The 27,636-nt window shown below is 37.9% G+C and overlaps 1 protein-coding gene across 2 annotated transcripts in view; it reads right to left on the bottom strand.

Moving 5' to 3' along the window:
* The window catches only part of USP47 (ubiquitin specific peptidase 47), a 49,795-nt gene that overhangs the window by 9,470 nt on the left and 12,689 nt on the right, over positions 1 to 27,636 (bottom strand). The window contains exons 2-20 of one of the 2 annotated variants that reach the window (XM_066551812.1): positions 24,025 to 24,228; positions 23,035 to 23,151; positions 21,777 to 21,915; positions 20,167 to 20,263; positions 19,522 to 19,667; positions 18,631 to 18,710; positions 17,685 to 17,834; positions 11,566 to 11,661; positions 11,323 to 11,475; positions 9,780 to 9,947; positions 7,887 to 8,018; positions 7,099 to 7,175; positions 6,731 to 6,786; positions 6,079 to 6,191; positions 5,115 to 5,219; positions 3,880 to 4,087; positions 3,356 to 3,471; positions 2,311 to 2,430; positions 271 to 1,054 (exon numbers count right to left, since the gene is read on the bottom strand). In XM_066551812.1, coding sequence (XP_066407909.1) covers positions 271 to 1,054; positions 2,311 to 2,430; positions 3,356 to 3,471; positions 3,880 to 4,087; positions 5,115 to 5,219; positions 6,079 to 6,191; positions 6,731 to 6,786; positions 7,099 to 7,175; positions 7,887 to 8,018; positions 9,780 to 9,947; positions 11,323 to 11,475; positions 11,566 to 11,661; positions 17,685 to 17,834; positions 18,631 to 18,710; positions 19,522 to 19,667; positions 20,167 to 20,263; positions 21,777 to 21,915; positions 23,035 to 23,151; positions 24,025 to 24,228 — 3,061 coding nt within the window. The remainder of the gene's footprint in view (positions 1 to 270; positions 1,055 to 2,310; positions 2,431 to 3,355; positions 3,472 to 3,879; positions 4,088 to 5,114; positions 5,220 to 6,078; positions 6,192 to 6,730; positions 6,787 to 7,098; positions 7,176 to 7,886; positions 8,019 to 9,779; positions 9,948 to 11,322; positions 11,476 to 11,565; positions 11,662 to 17,684; positions 17,835 to 18,630; positions 18,711 to 19,521; positions 19,668 to 20,166; positions 20,264 to 21,776; positions 21,916 to 23,034; positions 23,152 to 24,024; positions 24,229 to 27,636) is intronic. The other variant, XM_066551813.1, reaches the window with a different exon arrangement.

Raw genomic sequence — 27,636 nt, 5'->3', positions numbered from 1 at the left:
TGCTCTTCAGGAACACCATCAATACACTTAAGCAGAGGTTAATTTTCTTAGAAACAAAAGAGCAAGACACTTTTCAAATATGTAATCACTAATAATAAGATCAAAATAGATTTTTGCTGAACATCACATCCTGTCTGCACTTCAATTAGCTTTAATTTGACATTATAATCAAGTTTTTCAATACTGCCATTAGACTTCTTTAACACAGCATATGAATTAAGTAGTAAAACCCACAGAATTATTTTAAGACACTTAAAAAAGAATACATACATTTTTGCCCTTCTCCTGAACCCTCCTCTGCAGTGTAGGGTTCTGATTTAAAGTACATATACTGTGCTTCTCCTCTGCTCTTGCCACTTTCATCATATTCACTGTCTGTTCCAGAATCCTCTTCTGCTGTGTCCCAGGTTTCCTTCTTGCCCTGATTGGCCTTTGATCGCCTGCTGCTGGTGATGCTGTGGGAATCCAGCCCGTTAGCCAGGGGCAGGGGGGCATTGTCCACGTTGCACAGAGTGTCACTGCTGTGGCTGGAGCTGAGGATGTCACTGTCCACTGAACTCGTACTCCTGTCGTTATTGACATCCGAGTCCGACCGCTCCTCGGACTGCAGATTCTCTGCATCAGAAATCTGAATTTGGTTGTCAAGTTCTCTGTTTTCTGCTGACGCTGAAGAGTCTATTTCATTTAAAGGTGACTCAATGTTTTCAAAATCACTGGCTTCTGTGCTTTTGCTGCTGTCTCCATTATCTCCCTCCTGCTGCTGCTGTTGCTGCAGGGACAAGCTTTTAAGTTTTTCAGTGCTTTCTTCCAAAATTGCCTCTACAGATTTCATATTACCTACAGGTCCTTTTACTCTTTCACAAGGTTCCTCCAAGTTGCCTGCAGCCCCAGCAGACTTCTGATAAAGCGCCCGTCTGAGCTGAGAGCCAGGAGCTTGCTCTGGCAATGAAACGTACAGTCTGATGGTGTTTGCATGGCGATCCAGAAGCTTCCACAGCTGAGAGTCTGTGTATGTCACATGGCGATCCAAGGACTCTGAGCTTTCAATGAACACCTGAACAGGAAAGAAGTGTTGTACCATGCAGTGTTATTCTAAAGAAATGCAACAACAGCAAACACAGGGTTGAGCACACATTAGAAATAATGCCACCAATGAAACATCACCTTTTATCAAAATGTTAAAATACATGCTTAGAAAAAGACAGACCAAGGAATCTGCAGTATAATAATGATTTCACTTTTCCTTGTTTTCATAACCATGTTTAAGACTGGAGTGAACTGTAAGCAGACTGATGAGCTGCAGGAAACACATCCAGAAGTGGATTCATGGATCACTCCACGTGCACCCTTCACCTGTGCAATAGCATGTTATGGCAGCAATGAGACCCACCACTGCAGCAGACTGTGTCTTTACTTTCTAGTACAGTGTCATAAGAAGTTTTAAATGTAGACATGTTCAACAATAGTGCAAATTAAAAAAAAAAAAAGTCTCTCTTCCCTTTGTCAAAGGGCTCCATGTTGTAGAACATCGATTGAGAAAGGCCTCTAAGTAACTGAACAGCAACTCAGTGCCACTGTTCTGCTCAGCTGTGAGCCATCAAAGCCTTCCTTAATCTTTCTTCATCAAGATGATTTAACATTAAGCTTCAACATTAGAGACAGAGGATGTGCAAAATGTGCTAAAAGATGGGCTATTTCTACTGCAGTAAAAAAGGGCAATGTATGCATTTAAAATGTTAAAGTTATTTGAGTGCTAAGTTACTCTTCTGAATGCATTATACAATTATTACTGGAAATATTTATTAAAAGTCTTTTTTTTTAAAAATCATGTAAATTGCCCAGGGGGAATCTTTACAGTGAAAACTACTGAATTTAAGATAGAAACCCACCAAAAGCTTGCTTTTAGTTTTGATATTTGTTTTTTAATAAGTTTAATAATACTAAGAGCTGGTACAGTTGTTCAGGTGTTTTTAGCAAACACATCCAACAGCAGATTTCATAGCAATATATCAATCTTTGCTCCCTAAGAATGCTTGACTTTTAACAGTCTTCTTCACAAGGCTCAGCATCATCTGGCCCAGAGGAACAGCCACTTGTCTGATTCTCAGTCCACTCTCTCCTATGTACACTTGGTTTCATACATAGCCTAGAGTATTCACCAGCACCACTGTACCAGGCACAGAAACGCACACACTACAGAGCAAAATCCAGTTATCCATTATCAATTCCGTGTGTACGTCCATGCCTTTTGTAACACAACAGGTAACCACAAACACAAGGAATGAACAAATCAAAAACCAGAGCATGTACCTTGTTGCTTCTAAAGAAGCCTTCAGCTTTCAGTGTTTTGCTGGAGACGCTCAGCAGCCGCAGGTCGTTGTAGCAGCGCTCCAGCACCACCCGCATGGTTTCAGCAGGCAGGTGTGTGGCCTAAACCAGGACATGGACAGGGAGAGAACATGGGCATCACATATACCTTCAAAACTGAAAAAGCTGCTTCATTTCTGGGATTATTCACTGGGAAAGGAGCAGGTTTGTTCATCAACTTTGAAATTGCAACAGAGAACACGGGGGGGAACCTCCCAAACCTGTTCAGTCCCAGTGCCTTTCCTCTACCCTTTAATATGTAGCAAGTGTCAGTTTTTCCAAAAGGTCAGAAGCATAAAATGGCCTGGCTTTGCAGAGAACTGGAAAATAATTTATGACAATGGTCTTATCTTTAACGTATGAACCAACTGAAAATTAAAAATATTCTTGAACAACAGGTTTTGTACAATATTCACTTAATTCTTAGACTGAACTCAAATTCCTGGAATCATATTTTACAACAAATATTATGAACTTACACCAACTACTGAATTATTTTACATAGAAATGTGCAGATGCAATCTCTGTCTTCCAATGCAATGGAAGCAGTAATGTCCCTTAGTTTCAAACCATGTAAAAATCAATTTGCATCTTGGTAACACGGGGCTACTGGGAAGAAAAGGATTGTATGAAGGATGTGGACAGCTTTGGATGTTAGGTGTCAAATACTAAAGCTATGGGGAAGTTACACTTAGGTTCAGTTGTGTGGTAACAGTTCCTTAGTTGTGTCACCAGCTGGACTCTCAGTGAGGTTGTTAAAGGTACTAACTCTGCATGGAAGCAAGGAGCAGCCTGCTGCTTTCAGCAGGAGTGAGCAGCTGAGTGGACAAACTCAGCTGTAGCACCTAACTGAACCCTGTTGGACAGGACTCACAGCATGATCTGCAAAAGGTGCAGGTTCTCATTTGAGGTATGGAAATTATGACACACTCCACAGTCACAATGAATGAAAACTCTGTAACAAAAGTCCGTAAGGACTGTAAATTACCTTTGAAATTAGCTGTTTAAACTCTGACACCGTTTGATTCAAATAAGCTCGCACACTTATTGGAGGAGCAACAGATTCAGTCTTCAGGTCGACTACGTGAACCTTTACCATGACCTCTGCAGGAAGGAGAAAAAAGAAAACAAAGTCACATATATACACAGAGAAAATTCAACAAAGAAAACACATGTATGCTTGTCTGAGGTAATAAGTAAGGGGCTGCATTAAATACAAACAGTAAGAACTCAAAAAGCAGTCCAATTTCAGAATTACATTTTTTGATCAAATTTAATGCCAAAAGAGAAAAAACCTTCCAGTTTGACAAATTTTAGTATACCTTAGACCTGCTTCAACTAGAAGCAAAGTCAGCAGCACAGCACATTATGAAGTTCTGAATATTGACTGTAAAATCTAGGCTTTTTCTTGCAACACCTTATATTGAAGCTGTTTTACAGCTCTGTGCTTGTGCCATCACACAATATAGATAAGGATAGACTAAAAGCATATATTGTAATTATATATCTTACCACCAGGTTTATAGCACTGGAAAACTTGGTCAGGCCTTCTTGTTTCCAACAGTAAGTCAAACATGTAGGTTGACTTGACCCCTCCAAGTAACAAACCCATTGGGGTATCCTCTTCTCCTTCGTACGAGCGCTCCAGGTAGTCATGGAACTCATCGTATTTGACAAGGCGGCAGCAGCTCAAGGGAACAGCTTCTTCTAAATCCATCAACTGCAACGGGCACACACAGAACCCCCCAAACATTAGTAACAGCTCAGCTGGGAGTTTAGTTCTGAACCTGCAAGCTAGAGATACCTCACTGTGCATACATCCAGGAACCCCTTGAATTCACAACAGCCACTGTGGTTTTAGAAAACACATCACAGATATTTTGCAATATAGATACATGTTATATATGCATATATACATGCAATATATATACGTGTTTCCAAATTCAAATAGAAGCCTGCATGAAAATGCAGAAGAGAGGGAATTTTGAAAAGCATGTACAGCGGCACATGAAGACATTTCCCAGAAGTATTTTCAGAGGAATACATTGCCTATCACTTCTACCAGATGGCATCTTAGAGGCCGGAGGGAGTCACATCCACTAGCTGTACATCTCAAGAAGATGTTAGCACATTCCAAATATATAAGTGCCTCGGTGGTGCTCTCCTAGCCAAAAACATACACAGCAAGAAGCAAAGAGTACAAGTAGGTGAGCAAAAATTGATGTCTTCAGCTCCCACCTGTTTGAGGAAGGCAGAGATCAACAGGCCTTGGTGTTCACTCCTGTTACTGAAATTAGCTACCCAGGAAGATTCTCAAAAACTCTGTTATTATGTATCTAATACAAGGTTTTTACTGCAATGCCAATAAAAGTGTTCAGAATTCTTTCAATTTGCTGAGGCCATAGTGAGTTTACAGCAACTCTCACTGTCTGTTTTTAAAATAAGGGTATGCCAGATCATACTGCCTTTTACAAGGGCAGGCTGCATCACTCCAATCAGCAATCAGCTTATGGCTACTGGCAGAAAACTTAGTCAATAATGGCAAACTAGAACACCTTTAAAAAAAACACAACAAAAAAACCCATCATACAGAACTTCCCAAGAAGCAGCCTCCAAAACCAACCCCTCAAAAAATCCCCACAGCCAAGCCCTCTCAAACACTCCCACAGTATTACAAATTAAAAATCTGAAGACACAAAGCAGAAATCAATACAAACAATTTAAATATCCTGTTACACATGGCATACCTTGTAAGCTATTTCCACAGCTTCCTTCAGCGTTCTGTCCTTATGAACTTCCAATTTGTTCTCCATCATTATTTGCTTTGTAGGATGCATACAGAATAATTTAATCTATGAAATACAAAAGGAAGAAAAATTATCATGAAGGCATTTTCAAATATCTTTCCATTGAAGTTGAAAACACCATATCCAAGCAATCTAATATGAAATACACCTTTAGCTCTGCTTCAGCTGTGGGGTGGTTTCCTTTCAGCTGGTTATACAGCTGCAGACAGAGTATGTCAAAGGCACATGAGGTATTTGTGTGCATCTGAATCTTTCTCCCAGCTAGGGTACAGCTTCTATAACCAGAACATCTTGTAGCCACAAGCAGTGAGCAAACGCTCCAAAGCCGAATGCACATATGAACAATGAATGTGAAATTCCTTTTTCACATAGAGAGTTACACATTTTGCAATGAGAGAACTTCCTTATAAACAATCACTTAATTCATAGATAGAGCAGCTGACTGCCATGCTTGTAAGGCACTGAGATCCAATTTTCTTTGCCATTAAATCTAGGGTTTGAAAAAGTTCTGCTCTTTCTGCCAAGTAACTATTTAGAGTTAGTTTAAGAAACACCACTGCACAAAGTCAAGGGTCACAATACGAAAAGATTTAACAGTACAAAACACAATGTGCAGCATTACACATTCTTTGGAAGTAATTTTGCTTAAAATAAGTGCTAAGTTGTTTTGGTTTTAATACCAATTCAAATCCACATGCAATACATTAATTCAATGGTGAATACCTCTAACAGATGCCTGCACTATGTACAGCTTTCCAACAGGTGAGCAATTCGTTTAAAAGAATTGTTAGTGCAAACATTTATCACAAAGGAGCCCTTGTATTGTAGTAAAAAAATCACTGTTTACTGTAGAAACATTTCCCACTAGCAATGTATTGCTACTCAGTCCAGCAGAAATTCTAACCTTGCATGTGTTGCGTTCAATTTCACGTTGCCTCTTCTCTTGTTCTTCTAATTCTCTCTCTTTCTGTACCAATTGTTTAATGTGCTCTGGATATTCATGTGCCTCAAGAAACTCTGCCAGTAAAAACAAAGCAATAGTTTTTTAAAAATACAGTTTTTCCATAGCAAGCATTACATTTCCACCTTTAGGCATTACAGGTATATTTGAGTTATCTTTCTTGCCTTTTCACCCCACTCTTTTTCCACACATATTTCCCACTACACCATGCCCTGTTCTCTTTTATATTATTTAAATCAAACTGAAGTCAGCCTTTTATTCCCCTTGCTCATGTTATCAGCAACACAAGAAAGCGATAGTAGCAAAAGATTCTGGTACCAGTGAAGCTTTTCTGTAGTAAAGAAATACACTAAAGCTGATGACTGCACTTAATCCATTTTTACAATAAATGCAAATACTCTTCCAGAAAGTGAATTAGTTGAAAATAAAAGTCTCAAGGTATCATCTATATTATGATAAAATAAATAATGCATTTCATGCAAGTCAGTGTACTTTATGACATTGTTTCATAACAACAAACAAAACCACAGCATGCAACACTTAAGTTAAAAAAACCCCAGAAAACAACTTTTGCAAATACAGCTGTTGAACTTACTTGCATTTCTTGTTGGATCTTTCAGTCTGTATATCAGCATGTAAGCATTTGTGGAGCTGGGGGAAGAGAAGAGACAGGTGAATTTATCACTCAGGAGACAATATTGGCTTCAGAAGCTGCTCTGGTTTCTTTATCTTTCAGTAAGGAGCTATATCATATCTAAGTTATATACTAACCAGGAACGATTTTAAAAAATAAATATCACATTATTTTAATCATCTGAAACAGCAGTCAGGGTAGTTCTTACAACTACCTGCAGCATCTGCTAATAATTTTTATGTAATATGTTAGGCATATGCACCTTGGCCATTCATATCATTACACTAAATCATTACCAGAAAGAAAAGTAACATTACAGTAATACTAACCTAGCAAAAGCACTGGAATAATATCCTCTGCTTCCAGAAGATCCTCCATAGGTTTTCTTAATATCTTCCTGAGTTATCTAACAGAAAATCAATGTAATGATTATTTGAGAAACTTGCACTAATTGAGATGCATTTATTCTCACAAGGAAACATGGCATTATACAACACACTATATTAATAATTCCAATTATAAAAGTATTTTTGCTTATTTGCTGACTTCCAAAAACAATTTCAGAGTGATTTGGCTCTCCATTTTACAATGAATGCAAACATACTTTTTTAGTTTTTAAAGTGGGAACTTAGAGAAAGAGACACAGGTTTCCTGATTGCAACAGTACCTATGGATGACAGCTGGAACACCTCCATCAGCTGGACAGGTTTAAGAGCACAGTCTGGACTGTAACAGATCTACAAACACTTCTCTAAGCAAGAAATGCTCTTCAAATGTACAGAAGACAAAATTTGAAATACAGCCTCGTCTGTACATGAATGAAGGCTTCTTTAGGAACCATCCCACCATTACTGCCAAGGAGAAACACTCCTTTCCCCACCACACAAAAATACATAGATACATAAATAAAAACTCTCCAAACCCCTAGAAATCAGTTAAGCTGATGATTGAAACATATGCATATGGCAGAACATTAGGAGGAGTTGATAAAATCAAGGAAATACTGGAAATATGCATAATGAAACTGGTTTTATGGGCAGCTAAGTGGAAAACCACAAAACAGAAACTTATTGGTCCATTTATGAGTGGAAAACATAACGAAAATTACTATTTTTACCTTGCTAACATGCTGATCATTAAAGCTGTACCACTGATCATCACTAAAAGATTTTATACAGGCATAATAATGGCCACCAGCAGCACTTCCAGAATGAACCATGACAGAAAAGAGCTCATACAGCAAAGAACTCTGTGGAGAGAAGAAAAAGGTGTGAAACATACCCAGTGAAGAAAAGCTAAGCAAATGGTAATTTTAAAAAAATTTAAAATAAGGAAACAAACCTAGGTATGCAAATAGTTGGATGCAAAGAGTGGATTTGTGTAATAGAAATTAATTAATGCAATAGGCACTGAACAAAACCAGAGCTCTGCTATGCTAAACTTTACTCAGCAGTTTGTAGCTACAAATCTTAGGTCTGCTTGCTATCACCCCTCTCCACACTCGATGTTATACACCCTATTTTTTTTTTCCATAGATAAATGGATAGAAATAGAGGGCACTGAGCACATGCCTTCAGTGCTGCATATAAATTAAAAAATAAAACTGAACCACACTGATTCACAAGTCTTACAAGGATATTTTTAGACTATGTAGAAGAAACACTGTATGTTCTCAGCATATCCCACATCCATTATTAAGATCTCCAAACCAAAAAGCTTGGCTTGACAGCTTGTTTGCCTTGAGAACAAGTGGTATGAAACAACTGGCCAATACTTGGACATCCCACTTGCATTACAGACACATCAAATATTCTGGTCTTGTTCTAGTCAAGTGACTAGAATTAAGTTTTTCAACATTTCCAACTAAGACTGACAGTATTCAGAACATATACCAAAAACACATTCTCAAATGGTTCAAGGTAAATACAAACAGGGCCAGATGAGAAGATTAACATGCAAGTCAGCCTTTAAAACTGTTACTTTACAAAAGTACCAGATGAAGCCAAACAGCCTTCTACCAAGACTGAATGAAAGCTAGTGGCCTAATTTCAGATGAGTTCACTGAACAACAATACATTAAGTACACATTGTAGATATTACCATCAAGTTTCACATTTTCCATGAAAACTCAACCAAGTTCATCAGCAATCTCTACCAACCCTGATGTCCCACAGCAGGACTGCAGCTATCCTGGACTGACTTGCTATTTTATTCCTTTATATTAAGATGACTGAAGGAATATTTAACATTTAGACCCTTGGCTTCATCTATAAAATTGATCAAAACTTCTCAATCTTCTCCTACTACTCTGCAAGATGCTTTTGCAGCTAAATCTGGCAGACCTTTGACAGCTGGCCACAAGTAAAACCACTGCTCACAAGGCAAAACAGGTCTTCAGTTTAAGGGTCTGCGGGCAAAACAAGTTATTGGAAACTCTCAGCCTGTCAAGCTGGGAAGACTCTTATGTATCTCAGGTGACCTCCAAATCAGATGAATTTTTTCCTTTGTTGTAATGTCAATTTTTGAAAATTCAAATAAACTCACACACTTCCAACCTCTCACCTCACCTTCAATGTCAGAATTAATTATATTTTTATCATTTACATTTGTGGTGGGTAGACCCTAGCCAAGAACAAAGCATCCCTCCAGCCAGTCAGTCACTACTCCTCTCAAGTGGGATGGTGGAGAAAATCAGAAGAGCAAAACTGGGAACACTTGTGGTTGGAGACAATGACAGTTTAATAGATAAAGGAAACATACAAAAAATTAATAGTGCAGTGATGCAAAGGCATTACTCAGTATACCCCCACCCCCTTCCCCCAGCAGACCAATGCCCAGCCAGACTCTGAACAACTGCAACCTTGGAAAGCCCCCAGTTTCCTGCAGAGCATGATGGTGCCCAGAGGGAATCTGGCATGGAATATCCTGGTGTGAATGCAGGTCAGTCTGTCCAGCTGTGTCCCCCCTCCCAGCCTCCTGCCCATCCCTCTAACAGCCAGTGTTATCTTACCTTTTCACTGCCAGCTTTAGAGATCCTCTCTGCTGCACTATTGCTTTCAAGGCAGATTCCTTCATCAACTCCATCATCATTAGAAAAATCATTGCTCATCTGATCACTGTGACAACTGCCTTCATTTTCAGCTCCACTATCAGTGCAACTCTCAGTCTGAGGAGACTTCTTAAAAATAAGACACACACTAACATTATACAACATTAAAAGTTACATGGAACAGGAAATAACAGTGTTTGTGAAATGAAAAAATCCACTCTATGAGGCAATCAAATTCCTCAAAAACTAGAGACCTCTGTAATTCAGCACCAAGAACAGACTTGTTTCTGTTGGTGTCTTCAGTCCACCTCTTCAGTATTCCTGGGGTTTGTGTGCAACTTAACAGTAACTAGGAGTTTTCAGACTTGGCAAAGTTATATTTGTTACTAGCCTATTCCATTCACTAGCTATCCCAATTCAGTACCTGGAAGTCTGATACCAAAAAACAATCTGTTGTAAAGTGGCCCTGTTAATCAGAACTGACTGAAAATATTTTCAGTCACAACCAAAGACTTTTTTTTCCATTTCAACTCACTGGACCAAGCCAAGGTATTACAGTAAGACTGCTTAGTGTTCTGCTAGCTTAACAGCATGGTGTCACCAACACTGTAAATGCAGCTCACTCAGTATACTCATCTCTTACCTGATCTTCTTGCCTCTGGATATTGTTTTGATTTTCTGACAGTCCTTAATTTCATCTGAGTTCTGTTCTCCCAGATCAATCTTCATTGTTACTTATCCCACTCACTCTGAGAGGTATCAAATTGTCTACATGGGATCCTTCCTAAGACAAGGGTTTGTAGAGAGCCAGAAAAGCCTCTCCATGTGCACATTCAGGCAGTATTTCTCTTATACCAGTGCAAGCCAACAAATGTTTTCAGGAATGAAATTAGAGAAATTGCTTTGGTCTTCAATGCAAAACGCACAGTAAATACTTCCTGGTGAATGTAAGTGCACAACATGAATTTTGGTAAAACCCGAAAAGTAAAAAGCCAGAAGACTGATGGGAAAAAATAAAATTTTTAAAATCTTATTTCTACAGTATACACTAACTACATGGTGATTCAGAGGGAAGAAATTAATTATTAATGATTTCTGGACTAACTTCAATATTCAAAGTTTTGAAACTTTACATCACCTCTTATGACCAACACAATTCAGACACAAGTTTCAGACAAATCTTCCCTTCTGGAATTGCAGTATATATAGAAGCCCTGAGACTCATGTCTTTAAATCTGTTGACTGAAGATGTAAGAAATCTGAAAGAGCTTCCTTATGGAAGCAGGAACCCCAACTACAGAGAACACATTTGTTTGCAATATTAAAAAGAAAAATCCATATGGACAGACTTTAAATCTTCAAATTATAGCACTAGCATGGCTAAAGAACATTATACATAGATGAACAATATTGTTAAAATGGGTTTATAAGACTAGAATTTTGATTTTCTGAATGAGAAACTTGAAGGAAGTTAAATGCTTTTCTCTGAAACCAAATACCTTACCTCATCTTCAACATCAATAAAGACACTCATGTCCAGCTCCTCCGGAAAAGTCATGCGATCATTGAGTTTAATTCTGTGCATTGTGGTATAATCAAAGTCAAATCTCTTCAGCTGTAATGTCAGCAGGTACGGAAAGTGCAAGAACCGCAGGCCCTAAGTGAAACAAGGACAAGATTATGGCCCTGTTATCAGGATTGGTATTTATTAAAAGTAATTTTTGCAAATCATTTGACTAGTCTTTACCTTTCTTGCATCACATTTCTTCTTACATCGCTCACAAAAGTACTGATTTGGGCCATCAAGGATCTCAGGCTGAATGAAAGCATGCAGTGCTTCTTCCTAAGAATAAAAACACGTTACCCCATTTTTAAAGAGTGTTTACTATGCAGGTATAAATTTACAATGAGACTGCAAACACATACAAATAATTCATTTAACTCTACCACCAAAATTTGATTGACAAACTTTGGTACAGACAAAATATTTAGGTAAACATGACCAGAAATCAACATTTCTACCCAGCAAAACCACAATACTGTTAATTGTATCTCGTTCAGTATTTGATGCATCCCAACTGTCTTTGGTTCAATAGTTACATTTACTCCTGTTACCTTGCACATCACATTTAGTCGTGTCTGTAAAGTCATCTGCTGTGAAAATAAGCTTATTTTTAAACCCTGTCTTGCTCTTGTTCTCCCAGAATTTTGAGTCGATTCTTCTGCATTTCTAAAGGAGTTTTTCTCAAAAAAGCCAATCCGGTATTTAGAAGGGGAAAGAGGAAGCAGCAGAAAAAAGTGTTACTCAATTTCTCAGTGCCCTGCATAAAGATAGCCTTAGTCCTGGTTCTACCAAGGGTCAGGAAACGACACTTGAAGATCCTATTTTTAAGTGAAAGCTGGGGAAAGGACAGAGGGAAGAGTATTTGAGTTTTGCTCCCAAAGGAGTGAGAATCAGGTAAGGTCATCTCCTATAAAGACAGAAGTAGTTTCCTAGCTAAACCTTATGAGGCAACTAAGCAATAACTGGAATTTTGTGTTCTGACAGCTGCCTAGTTTGGGGTAGTTCAAAAAACCCCACAAGTTCTGTCACTAATGCTTACACCCAGGACTTCAATGATTTCTATTTTGCTCCTCACTACTGTAATCAATATTCAAAATACAACCAAATTGACACAATTTGCAGCAATGACACTGCACATTAAGGTGTAAATACTTGAGAACCAACTTGTTCAAACAGAATTCACTAGGAGTGCTGAGATGGGTTCACTGAAGAATTTTACCCAGAGATGTTAAAGTTAAAACCTATAACCCAGTCAGCTTGCAAGCCAATAGGCTCCAAGTTTCTGAACTCCAAGTGGAAGGCAGAAGTTCTCTCTTCAGCCATGGAGGTGAAAGCAAATACAATTTGCAACATCATTTTTAAAATCATCATCTGTTAATGAAGGTCTGTGGCTGTTCCCCTGAAGTTTTGAGTAAGTAAGAAGGGGCTTAACTGGGCAGAGTAAACTCAGCAGTCATAACATGGCTGGCACAGAACCTACGACTGGTATCTAAATCGTGTTGTTTGGCAAATCCCACTTTGGGAACCAATCAAGGATATGCCAAGTTCTTCACAAAAGCCCCCAGTTCTTCTCTCCTCCCTTCTTTCTTTCCAAGAATGGAGGCAATCAGCAAGAACAACAAAGCAAGTATTTCCCAAAAGCTCTGTTGCTATTCTAGGAGAAAGGACTTTTAAAAAATGGACTCTATTCCAGGTGACTACTCTTCACAAATGAAGGACCTACCAAACTCCATAAAACAACTGTACAGTGAAGGCAGTCATCTCAGTTTCCATTTTTTGAGCCAGCCAGAAAGGCTTTTGAACAGCCTGAAATCACAGCTCTTGGGCAGAGACTCTCCAGACATATGAAAACATTTTAGAGTCTGAATTGAACTGCTGTCTATGTCTTTACTTCCTAAATGCTACAGAAGCTGAGTTGCTTTTTACTCCAGGGCCACAGACAGCTAGTGTTTAGTAAGATTATGTACTGAAATGTGAGGAATCTCATTCTAAAATGTAAGAGAAAAGACTAAACAAGTTAGAACCTGCTTAAAAAGAAAGCAGAAGAAATGAATTGCTGTATTTTGATTATTATGCACAACTATTTCAGGAAAAGCAAAAAAGTTAATGGCCAACACAGAAAACATGAATCAGAAAACATCACATGATGACATCATAATCAGTGATAGAGCTGTCTTGTGAGCCAAATGCCAGTTAAGGCAAGAAAAATCTATTTCAAGTGTAAGAAAAAAGTTGCAGCTCATGTATCAACATGAATACAAATGGGAATATATGGAGGATGGGACATAAATTATTGTGTAATACTTATGTAGACTCATGTGATGTGCAATTTAACAAGGAAACACCCTACAAATTTTTACATAAGGCAAGAAGTGATGATGCTTTAGATCCCTGAGAAGGCAATGAAGCATTACTACATCACTCTTGAGGTTTCACTGCTTAGCACTCATAGTGAGCTGTGCTTTGAAAGGCCTGATTGAAGCTCCTGGGACCTCCATTACTTTTGAGCTATATATATATAGCCATGTATTCTTCAATCCTTGGATAATCACCACTGCTGCTCTCCAGGCTGACTCTCTTCCCTCTTACATAATCTTTACACCAAGGTTACTTCTGCTTAGGAGGTTTCTTAATACACTTCCTACTCTAGTGTAGTTCACTGCCCTCTGCTCTGACAGGTTACTCAGCAAAACCAGGGGCAGAGCTGCCAAGCTGCACAGCCTTTCACAGCACACATCCCCTGCCCTGCGGTGCCACCAGAAGCCAGTGTTACCTCAGGAGTTACCTTCAACGTGGCAGCTCTTATCTACCTTTGGAGTCACTGAGCATTTCCAAAATCCCCTACACACACACTTCAAAGTAAAGCTTAAGTGATCAAGCTACAGATTAGGGTGACAAAAGCTATTTAAACTTCTTTCTAGTTCAAAGAATCAAAAGAACAATACAGGCTGAAAGAAATTTCTGGAGATCATCTGATCCTAATCCCTTGCTCAAATCAGGTCAAACTTTAGGCATATTGCTCAGTCTTGTCCAGCCAAGTTCTGAGTGTATTCAGTTTTTAATATTCTGAGATTTCTATCATTTAGCACACTAAAATGTGGTAACAATTCAACCTAATTATTGTCTGGCTTAAGAGAGGCACTGCAGAGAACTTTCCCCTCCATGAAAATGCGTTATGATCTAGTCAGTAGTTTGACAAGTGCCATACTGCAAGTCTTCATAAATGTGTGAATTTGTAAAACCTGTGAATAGGAGCAGTAGGATCTTTATGAAGCCTTACACAACAAATGGCATTTAGGCAAAACTGCTGTTGGAAAAAGCTAGAAACTAACTGCCATCTCAGGTTTTCAGAGTTCATCAGTTTTCCTGTGCTCAAAGAGTATGTTCAATGAAAAATACAAGACCTCGTTGTTACTGATCTAGCCTTAAAAACAAAAAAGGAATTATCACATCATCCATATTCTGTCTTCAACAGCTTGGCAAAGACACCACAAAGTAAGTTCACATAAAGTTCAAAGTAATTTCTGCCCTAAGAAGGACTACTTGTACACATACATTCTCAAAAGAAAAGCTATGGTACAAAAGATCTTGAAAACTAAGAATACTTAACAAAACACAACTGCATTGACTACACATCCACACATCCAGAACACTTGGATCATTACTAGTTTTCTGGTATTGCAAATCAACTCTCACTGTTTTAGTATCATAATTTCAGCATCACTGCTAGTTCCCAGTTGCGTCTTTCTCTCCACTGTTCATCCTGCGAAATATTTTTTTTTTACTGCAAAACATTTAAGCTTATGCCTAGTGTTGTTAAATTCAAAAAGACACTAGTACCTACGAAAATCAGAAGGCGAATTGTTGCTCCCATTAACCTCCCTGAAATAAGCCAAATGTTTTTATGTCTGGATTTCTACTGACCTCAAGAAAAGCCTGATTCAGGGGTTTTTTGACACCATACCCTTGAACAATGCAGATTACATAAGTGTTTTTTCAGAAACCATCTTGAGTCACACACTGCCAACATCTCAATACCCCAGAGCTGCCCTAGTGAGTTTGCAGCTATGCTACAAGGAGTTGTGGGATAGAGTGGGAAATCAGAACAATTCTAAATGCAAACCATAAGACCACACTGAAGAATTTCAGAATTAGTTCACAGTAGGAAATAAAGAAAGCATGACATTATCCTTCCCAGTTCTTCGATGTTCCCATGCATTGAGAAGTAATATACATATAAATGAATGCAACATTTCAAGTATCTGCATTTCTTTGGTAATACACAAGGTCAAACAGTGGGATAATGCTCTTCAAATGGCATTCTACGGATTAACCTTATTCAAGGCTCATCCATCCATTCTCTCTTATTGGAAAGTAATGGAAAATCACTTACCTCTAACTAGAGTTCTTTGAAGGTAGTATCCTCCTTAGATCCCCTATCTTGGGTTGTGTCGCCTGCTGCAAGTTCCCTCAGGAGGTGACTAGCAAGGTCTAAAAAGTTTTACATTCCCTTCCATAAGCCCTATTAGCGCATGTGTGAAGTTTTTGATCTCTCAGACCCTTTTACCTACACCTACTGAATCACATCATCTATGGATCAATGGAGGATACTACCTTCAGAGAATTCCATTTAGAAACAGGCGATTTTTCCCTTCTCCAAAAGCAAGTATCCTCCATATCTCCCCACTGCTGAAGACTACAGAACTAAAAATTACATCTGCTATTGTTCATACATATGCAGGGAGGAGAATCAACTGAATGTAATCAGAATAGGAATTGAAAAAGCTCAAAAATTGAAGCATCAATACAAGTTGCAACCATGTAGTTTGTGTAACAAAAATCTTAAAACTATGTTCCTCAATGTAGTAAACCCAGTAAATGCTGACTGAAAGGAAAAATATCATGTACTATTAAAACTAATCTGAACTTTAAGTCCTTATTCATTCAAGTTTTGTTTTTACAAATAGACAAAGTCTTTTTTTAGCATTGCATTACAGACTTGTCCATTGAAGAAAAAAACCTTTCCATTTAAGACATACAAACAATGCATTGTTAAATGCAGAATTAAACTATATGAACTGAATAGTTTTCATTATTTTTAATAGATCATAAAAATCTAATTATTTAATAAAAATTACAACAAATAAAATTTAGTTCAGGGAATACTGCTAGAAATTAGGGTTAAAAGATGAAAAGGGAAGCCATCTGTATAAAATATCAATCTGTATTAAGACAGCTTCCATCAGCTGGACAGTTCCAGAAAATTTTGATCTTAAGAAAAATTCAAAGGACGTTATTTACTTGAATTCTTTTCACAAGATCAATGTCCCTCACCTTTATTACTTCTCAAGATTGATATTTAAAGTTTCAAGGTATGAAGTACTTTGAAGCTATACTATAGTTTAAATTAATTCTAACAACTCTTAACAGAATTACCGTTAAGAATTATGGACTACTAGTGCTTTAAAAATATTGCCAGCACACTAAATACAGAAGGCAAAATACTTTATGTTTAATAAACAAGCCAATTACACAAGTGTTTGTTTAAAACAACCTTTACTGAAAGACTTGTTTGATTTATTCTTATTCTTTCTCACAACTCCATCCATAGTATACTGTGGAATTTCACAGTTTGTAATACTTTTTTTTCAGGGTGGAAAAACTCAAACAAAAGAACTTCCACAGACTTACTAAGCAATAGTTATGCTTGCCAGCATCAGTAAAGCTGGAGCAAAAGAGACTACAAACATTGATGTAGAACAAGATTTTTGAATCATCATCAAATTGCTTATTAAAGGATATGGTATCTAAGAAGTGACCTTTAAAAAGCACAGCAACAACATGGCAATTAAAGTAAAAATTTTATGTCAATGTTCTGTTCTTTCACTAACACTTTCAATAAAGCTATGAAAATTTAGCAGATGTGCCAGTAAAAAAACCAACCCAAATAAAACTTTGTGATCTCAGAAAAATCTCTCAAGTAAATGCTGAAGATTTTATCAGGAAGAAAATAACTGATTACTGCAGCCCTAAGGCAATAAAGTTGCATTTCCCCTCCCCTTATACATGCACCAGTAGGACTCATCGAAGGGCAAAAGAAAAAAAAACAAAACAAAAAATAAACCAAAAAGCCAAAAAAAAGAAAAATCTTCTAGAACTTGCTAGCTGGTTCACTGCACAAAGACGAACACCCCAAGATGGAGTATCTAGGATGATACTTACCAGGGAACCAATTCTACCACTGGGGCATTATGTATTCTATGTGTGTATGGATGCACTATTAGGACCATAATAGTACACACCACGCTAGCAAACGCCTGGCTGGAGCCATAGGGTCGGATGACCAGAGGGATATCCAGGTACGTGTCGATTCTCCAGCCTTCATAGCCACACTCTAGGCACCTCACATAGTCCTTCAGTTTGCCTTGGTACAGTTGATTTATAAGATCAGCCTGAAACAAACAGATGCAGCAACAGGGACTTAAAAAAAATGACCAATACCCTATTTCTTTGGTTTTACAAGAAAATACCTTCCTGTCAATTAAGTCTTAATTGCATGGCTACACATTTAAAACACTATTCCCCAGCAGGACATCCATCTCCTGGAATTTTTACTTTGCCCTGCCCAAAACATGTATCAAACAAGCTTCTCAAATGCTGTTACATAAGTTTCAGTGTCCTTAACAGTCATGCCTTAAGTGACTACAAAAGCACCAAACTGAATTTTAAAAAGAGCCTGATCTTGCAGACATTGTTAACAGACTGACCCTGCAGTCCTTTCCTGTGTTTCCAGAGACAATTTACCAATTACTCCTATTTACCAAAACTGGCCTGCAAGAAGGCGGCCATTTATCAGAATGTATCCTGCGCCAGGAATGTATTCCTAACTTTCTCCTGCATTAAGAAGGGAGAGCTTGAGCTTCTAGAGGCCACAACAAAGCCTAATAAATACTGACAGCAAGGAAGTAATTGTAGGAGTTACACAGTCACTTTCTGTGCTTCAAACAAAGACTGAGTATAATATTCCAGAGTGCAGAATATTCCACTTTTAATTGGGGGAGGAAAACAGATGCAACACACTCTTGAAAGTCATACATCACAGTAGCTTATCATAAGAAACCAGAAAACTGGAAACTACCACAGATTTTCAATAAGCTGGTATTTAAAATTTAGTAAATGATTTTTACAATCATTAGAAAATGCCCACAATACTGTACCACTGAATGAAGATAGTTTTTCCAAGCTTACCTGCTCCGTTTGCTTCCATTTCTGCTCCAAAGCATCAAACATGACTCTACAAAGCTCCTGCACATCATGCTGCTGCCATGCTGTTAAAAATTGAAGTTATTATTAGTTAAAACAGGAGATGTTGTTAGTCCCAATATTGACTGTAGCCTAAGAATACTTCCTAAAAAACTACTCATTAGTTCAAGTGTGTACCTACACTACTACCTAGTCACTACTGGGCCAGTGTTCAATTCCACAGGCAGCTGCCTCTCAACGTAAGCCAGAACAATAAGCAACCAGCTTGCTCACTATGTTTATACATAAACAAGAACTGTGTACACAAGCAAGAATATGTGAAAAATACAGAACTGCTAATGTACTCTGGTATAAAACAAACTGCTTCTTATTTCTGTCCCACTTTGCACTGATTCTCCAAAACCCAGCTTCCCACTTCTCATCATCATGTGCTAATGGAAAAACCAACAGGTGATGGGGCAAAATTACTCCACACAAGTGTAAAAAAGACACACACAGTGCTTGATTTGAAGTAGACAATAAAAATGGGTAACTCCATAAATGCAACATGGGCATCTGACATTTGTGATTCAAAACAGAAGCAAGTTTCCTATAAAGAATTACTTTTTTAGAAACCATTTACATGTGTAATGACAGTTTAATTACAAAAAACTAATGCTTTTTACTTTAACAGCCTAAAACTCACAGATGCCATTCCTTTAACAATCAAACATACTGCACAACAAAGTATCCAAGTAGGATATTTTGTTTCCCCTGAAAAAGTCAATTCTATTAATTACTCTTAATTATTCTGAAATTTTCCCCCATGAACAGCAGTTTAGCCCCTAGCAGGCAGCAGCTGAAGCAAACCACAGTAGATTAACAGCTGCACATTACCTTCACTACTGTCCCATCCAAAACTCCGTGTAACATCTGTTGTTTCAATTGCCCGTTTTTTGCTGGTCTGCAGTAAAACAAACAGTCTTTGTAGCTGGTAGGGGATACTCCTCTCAGGATCCTCTTCAGATTCCTCAAATTCCCACCTATTTGGAAAACAAGATATTTGACAAATAAAACTGCTTTGAAAACATTACTCAAAAAAGCATTAAATCAACATTTACTACATTTCAGGTCTGCCATGTCACAGGTTAACTGCAGCTCTCTTTCTTGGGAGAAGTCAAATGCAGTTGCTTTCCATTTCTGCAGTAAGTGGCAATGATACTCTTCAAATGTATGAACATAAAACCAAAAATTTTGAAGACATTCACTGTACAGACATGAACTGCACTTAGCATCAAATTTAACTTTCAGTTTGCTGTTTTCAAGATTCTTTAAAAAGCGTCCATGCCACAACCAGTAACTTATATTTAATTTAAAAGCTGAAGCTTTTAAGCAGATATAATTTACAAATCTATTCAGCTTGACTTTCATTAGGATTTCCAGTATCCAAACAAGGAAATTTTGACAGGTGAAATTCCAAAGGGTCTCCTACCAATATGAACCAGCACAAAATTTAAGAAGTTGTTGATTCTATATACTCACTTATACAATGCATTTCTAAATTCAGGAGTCATGAAAAGTGTTTGCAGAAGGCTGTTCAAGTAGCAAGTCATTGCTTGATTTACCAGCCCCACATAACCTAAAAATATGAGAATAATGAGATGGAAATAATGAAAAAAGATGGCACATCAATTCAAGAGTTAAAACACTTGACAAGAAAACAATACTGTCATAGTGATAGTGTTTAAGAACTGCATTCATTTGTTGTTATTTACTGTTATTTACACTATAAATGAAGGGAATGTTATAACTTCTGAAAGCAACAGAAAATAATAGTTCTCCTGAATGACATGAAGCTGTTTTTTGATTGCATTAAAAAGCAATATTTAATGCTGAATACTACACTAATGGGGATGTAGGTAACTATAAATAATAGCAGATTTAAATATTTTACAGAATAAACTAGAATTTTCTAAGAATCAATTGTGTATCAGCTTGCTTATTGTTTTATGTCTGCTAAAAGTATCCTAGTAATAATGCTATTGTAATTTGTATCTGCACTGGTTTTATTATTGTTTCCAAATCAGAAATAAAAAAATAAATCCCAAGTGCCCACACAACACTACTATTCTAAACGCTTCTCCCTTAAATAACTAATTAAAAAAACTAACTGAACTACTAAAACACTGTCAGTTTTACTAGCTGAAAATGAAATTATTTACTTATATTAATCTAAGCTGTAATGTTAAGATTTTCTCCAAAATATGCAATATCAGCAACAACTGATAAGCAAGGAGCATATACTGAAGCATCATATAATAAAGGAATTAAAAATGCTTGTTTATACTCTGAAAATTCTTGAAAAAAAATAATCTCAGTACCATACTAGTAATGAAAAGGCAGCTACTTCACACATGGGCATTTTCTGTGAAGAAACTGAATCAGAACATTTGTACTTTTTTTATTACTCTACACTATATAAATCATCTTTTCAGTTTTATTAAATGAAAAAAAAAGGCAGATAAACGTTGTTATTTGCCAAAAAGCTTTAAACAGGTAAGAAGTAGTGCACCAGAGTGTCAGCTTAGTGGCTGCTCAGCACCTTTACCCTCAGCTGTAATTTGCTGTCTCCTCCTGCCCTGCTGAGCAGCCTCCCAGAACCCCAGGAGGGCCTGCTGGCTGGGGGATGCAGGAGGAGCCTCTCCAAGAGGGGAAGCCTCCTCTCCCTGGAGGCAGAGAAACCTGCAGGCCCTGGCAGGAACTCTCAGGCCGAGGAGAGACGGGGCAGGAGCCCCTCCAGTAACAGGGTATCCAGTCCTCCTTCAGCTGGGAGTGAGCACAGCTGGAGCTGGGCACTGCTGATCCAACCCTGACTAGGAACTAGGGATGAGCAGCACACCAGCACTGCAAAGGAGCACCCTGACAGAGTCTGAATCACCCTGTCCCAGGTAAGGAAAGGATGGAACACAGTTCTTCCATTTCTAAAGGGATGGGAGAATATCATAAAAAACATGAATAAAAAATGTAGCAGTGATGTCAGTATTTTTAAAATAAATTGCAATTTATTAAAAAAAAATTTGAAGTGCTGCTATTTGAAAATGTGCTAAAATAATGACAAACTAGCATTGCCTTTACAAGAGAGAACAAAATACCTGTCTCTGATTTGCTCAGGACTGAAGAATAAGAATAGCTTTGACTGACATAGTCATGGGTACATCCAATGGAGCCTTCTCTGGGAAGGGGGCCTATAAATCTCTCCTGTGCACCATCCTCTGTTGTACCTGACTCCTCCTGAAACACAAAGACACCCATGGTATGCACAAGTTAGACAAAACATTTTTACTGAAGTACCTATGAGAGCTACTTTTTTCTCGTGGCTAAGAAACCAATTTTGCTTAGGCACATCACACAATTTTTTCAACATTGCAGATACACAGTGTAACTTTAGTTCTGCCTTCCAAATTCTCAAGCCCTTGACACATTGTTCTTTAGCACTGGCAGAAAGACAGGCCCTTTGGAACGCTGCACAACCAGCTATACTATTACAATGTACGCAACAAGCAAGCTGGCAATTTAGCATCTCCTGTGCCTCAAGTTTTCTGCACTGCAATACAGAATAAGATTTTTTCCAGACATACAAATTTCACTCCATTACTCTTCCAGAACCATTCTTAAATTCTGATCTTGAGCACAATTATTTACACATGGGGTTTTTTCCCCCTTTTTCAGGTAATCAAACTCCACAAAAAAGACTAAGTAAGCCAGCATTGTGCTGATACAAGAGTTAAGTAATAAATCTTAATATATGACTAGTCTATCCAATCTTTGATTTGAGGATATTGCAGCTATGTGCATCATGTATTTGAGAAACAGAAAATTTCAAAGTATTTGTTATGGCAAACGGTGGCTTTTAGCAACACTGCCAACTCTTCTTTTATAATTATTTATTTATTCATCTTTCCATAAAGATAAATGTGGAAGCAGCTCACTGCTGTCAATGCAGGGTTGCCATTTCTGAGAATTCTGCTGGAAAGGCCAAACATTGCTTTCAAATACCCAGAGGAAAGGGATTGGATATATGATTAAATATGTATTGTTAAGACTTATCTCTGAATGTGTCAAAGATTAATTAATTATATAACCTTAGAAAATTGCTTGCAGCAAACATCACATAAATATTGACAAGCATGAACAGAATGACAGCAAATCATTACTAATGGAATTGGTCCCACTCAGGAGAAATGTGAACATAGATGTAAATATAGTCAAAGTTGTTGAGAAGGCTCCCAAAGAAGGTTAGGATGAAATATTCAGCCCAGTTTTATTTCATGTTCTGATCTTACACAAGCACTACAAAGAATACACACCTCTCCCACAACACTGGCTTATGTAGCTGAGTGAAGATTTTACCTGCATTACGTGAGGCTGCTCACCATCCTTGTCTGTCAAATGCAAAAAGTTCTTCTTTCCTGGCTCAAAACCAGCATCAAGAATGGTTTTGTCACTGTTCTGATCTATTGGAGTCTGCTAAAAAAGAGTAAAACAACAGAAACAACACTTTTTAGAAACAGATCTATATGCAATTAACAGATTCCATCCAAGTACATTGCTTGATGTGGTTGCTGACACAGTAAGACCACATGAAAATAAATAATTATCCAGTAAACAAAACACACATCATCAGCACTGAAATAACTTGGAAAGAGCTTAAGAAACATTACAGTCTAATGCAGTTAGTTTATCTTAACAGCTGGTTAATCTATTCAGAAGCCAGTCTGTAAGTTTCTTGTGAACATCACATTATCCAGTGTCCTCTATAGCATGCAGACACTTTCTTTTCTTTAAAAGAAGAAAAAAAAATTACTTTCAGCAGGCATAAACGTGACCTGAAATAAACTTTTGTCTATTTCTTAACAAACCTTAGAAAGTTTTCTAGGTGCATCTATAGAAATAATATGAACTAAAATCAACACTGATTTACAATAAAGCATAGGAGTGATATAAATATTTTATTTAATGTAATATATTCAATTAGGTCTAAGAAACATCAGGACTCACTACACAACATGCTGCTGCTTGCTGAGAAGAAAACATTTCTCAAACAAGACTACAGGAAATTGAGACTATTTATCATGGCATGATTATTATAAATACATACTGATAACAAAAACTAATATTGCATCTGAAGGATCATATTAGTTTTTGTTTAATGATTAAACAGCTATATCCTTAAAGAGCACACTTTGAGACTAAAATTCAGCCAAATCAACACAGCAGCATCAGCCTGCTGTGGTGCACTCAGCACAAAACGTTACAGGAATTCAATAGCAGCAGAGCAGGAGCTTTTCTGTACTGGGAAGTGCGTGCTGCCCAGAGGGAGCAGCAAGCTCAGCCCCGTACCGTGTCAGTGGCAGCGTCTCCGTTGCCCCACACCAAGTCAAAGGAGCCGTTCACGTAGCCCACTTTGGCAGCCACGTCTGCGAAGAGCCGCCGCAGCGGGGTGGAGGCGGGCAGGTTCAGGGTGACGCGCTCGCTCACCGTCCTGCAGTTCGTGGTGTCCTGGATTATACACAGCACCCTGGGCTCCTCGGCAGCACACTCTGCCTGCAATGACAGCACACAACAGGTCAGGAGCAAAAGCAGGAATGGTTAGGAGCTTAACTGAAAAATCCAAACAAGACTTCACCAATAAAATGTAGCGTACTTTTAAAAACTCAGGTTCCTAAAACTGGACTTTATTTTCTGAAGTGAGCATGAGAAAATGAAGAACCTTCCAGTTTTGAAAAATCTATAAAAACAAACTTCATTTTTATAGAACAAGAAGGAATTTGTTCTGGTGTGGGGACAGAGAAACCGCTCAGGTTCCACACAGAATTCTCACTAGCAAGCGGATAGGAGACTCCTTCAAAATCAGGAACAGACTTCCAAGTCATCACTTCCAGCTTTGACACAATCATAAATCCTGCTGAGGCAGAATATACCTTTTGTGACTTTCAGGAATGCAACCCAGAAAATTTGCAAGCTTCCAAGCAACCTTGGAAGCTGACCACTAAACAAAAAGTTTCATAATCAAGCCACCAACTTCCTACTAACTCCACAGCTGTCTGAGTTGCAGGAGATAATCTTCTGCCTGAACAAAGTAAGAAAATTAGCACTGACAAATGGCTACTGAACAAAGTAAAGAGAGTTTAAATAGAAACTTCAATGTATCTGAAATCAGAACAATAATGATCTTGAATCAAAGTGGTAATGGAATAATAATAAAAGTTTCTGGACCCAGTAAGTCAAGAAAAACAGCATTTTTCCAACACTGAAAACCAAGGAAGTCAAAAATCTAAGCACAATCAATTAATTATCTTAATTATCCAGAACTGTAGAACAAGAATAACTGATATTTAAACACACATCTCATAGGAAAGGATCAGGTAAGTAAAAGGAATTAGTCCTTCAGGGATTCAGCCTTTTCAAGCTGTAACACACAGAAGCATTAGTAATGCATTGTCAAAGCGCCCAAATTTCAGACCATGGCTAAAGGCCACAGCATCCAAAAAGGCAAAAAACCACGTGCGGTGCTATCACGATTCTCAGTGGATAAGAACAACAAATGGCAGTAATTCCATTCATGCCCAAACTCTCAGCCAAACATCACAAGCAGCTTCTAGAGAATAGAGAACTACAAAGCAGATTTGAACATCTTCAGAATCCCCTGTATTTCTACACAACCAGCCTCTCAACACAGATGAGCACCACCAAAGTGGTGCAGCCCCTTTTGAGAGCTCTTACATGACGAAACCTTTGGAAAAGGAACACAGACATTCGAGCTGATGCCTTCATTCCAGGGGATGGCAAAATCTGCTGGCAGTGTTCACACAGGGATAGAATAAAATGTTAGCTGACTGCAGCATCTATTCCTATCAGCATCACAAAAAAGTTGATAGAGGAAGGCAAATAAAACCACCTTCGATCCAATCTGTATGACATTAGTTTGCTTTTGATTGGGATTTTTTTTAAAGACTTTGGAGTCCCATTTCTTTAGGTTTATTAAATGAAATATCCTGTGTGGAAGCCTTCATTAACTGCATGCTCAAAAAGATTAGAAGTAATAATAAAAGTAAAATAATCAAAAAGATTATTTGCAGCAAATCTGTAACACTTCATACATTTCATCTTTATGGGAGAATTTTACATTTATGAACTACTTTCCAAGAGGACACAGAAAACTATTCCTGAAACATTAACCACACATTAAGAAGAAAACAGAGTTTGGAAGTCAAAGTAATTTTGACATAGTATATCCTCACTTTCATCTACTGCACCCGCAGAGACACACAGGGCTGTACTTAAGTAGACTAAAATTAAATTTCACCAGTGATTTCTTCTCCTGGGCTCATTCCTTGAAATTTCCCAGCACAGCATTTTTTATTTTGTTGGTGGTTTTTTGTTGTTTTTTTTTTCTTTTTTGCTGAAAAAGCAAGTTCTCTCATTCACTGTGGGGGTAGGAAGAGAAGGTAAAGCTTGTTCAGTAGTCTTCTTTTTTGATTTTTTTCTTTTTTTTTTTGAGAAGGTGAGCAGCAGCTAAGACCCAACAAACGTGGAAGATCAACCCATACTTACATGCAGGTGCCTCAGCAATGGTAAAGGCTTGCTCTGGGTGGGAGCCCACCCTCCTCTACAGAACACTGCAGGGGGGTTAAGAGGTATTCACTACTATTCATACAGGATCATCTGAGAAAACAGCAGTTAATTTGGATTTAATTATCCCCATGCTGATTTTGTATGGATGCTGTAACTTGATGTAACTGTGTATAATCATGTCATGAGCAGTTCTCCACTGGAGACTCAGTTCCTTGTGCTGCTTCCTTTACATAACCAACACTGACTCCCCTCCTCCCTGCAGGAGCTCCCTGGGAAGGGAACTCCTCCCACTCCCACTTTCCCTGCTACCCTGGATGGGGAATCAGCTGTGACTTGCATTAGAGCTGCTACAGAAAATAATTAGGCACACAGTATCTGAGGGATGGAAATAACATTAAGGGAACAAATTACAAACGATTACAGAAGATTTGCTGGATGTAGCACGTCACACAAATCCTCTCTTTCTTCTTCACAGATGTAATTCTGACAGACTGACCTGCTTTAACTCAGGGTCAGTATAGCAAAGGGTATTAAGCTGTCATTCATTCACACTGCCACCACTTCAAGTTGTTAGTAGTAAATAGATAAAGCAAAAATAACCTCAGCCCAACTCTACTCACCAAGAGCATTCACACACACCAGCTGAACTAGGAGACAACAATGCAACACCTTGTGTGGGGCTACTTTACTGCAGAAATAGTGTGAAAAGCAAGACTGGCCAGTGATAGATCCCTCAGCTATTCTGACAGGCTGTTATCAAACCAAATCCATAACAGGAACACAGAAATTAATTTAAACCATTACATAATCTGATATATTAGGAGAGCAAAACAATTCCTTTTTTAAACGCAGAGACAGAGACAGCCAAAGCCTCAGAGAGCAGTGTAAAAGCATATCAACACATACTCAGTTTGAAGCTACCATTTAGACTGAATTGCATATGTACATCATCTTTGGATTCAAGAACATGCACAGAGTTTAGTGTCATGTAGCTCATGCTCATGTTAAAATAAATAGAAGCCACAGCATCATGCTGCTGCTATATTTCTTGGTTATCATTTTATAAAGCTGATTTCATCTGTCTACCTGTGAAAACTTCTTCTTCATTTCAGCAAAGATACTCTGTCTGCAACTCCAAAACATATCCTACAGTATATAAAAACAAAATTAGCAAGTCATAATAACTGAAAGGTGTAAATTGACTTTTATTTTATACTATTGAAAAAATCATTACTGAGTTTGGAAACACCATTCACAGAGTAACTCAAGAAGGAATAGCCTATTTTAATATTTAAATTATTATAGGAGCAATGTTACAATGTCAGTTAAGTTGTAATACATAGACTACATCTCCTAAAGAAAGAAGTGAATGGATAA

This window comes from Molothrus aeneus, chromosome 6 (genome assembly GCF_037042795.1).
Source record: "Molothrus aeneus isolate 106 chromosome 6, BPBGC_Maene_1.0, whole genome shotgun sequence".
Taxonomy (NCBI): Eukaryota; Metazoa; Chordata; class Aves; order Passeriformes; family Icteridae; genus Molothrus; species Molothrus aeneus.
Note: the sequence above shows the minus strand (reverse complement) of the source record. Positions and strands in the feature narration are given on the sequence as shown.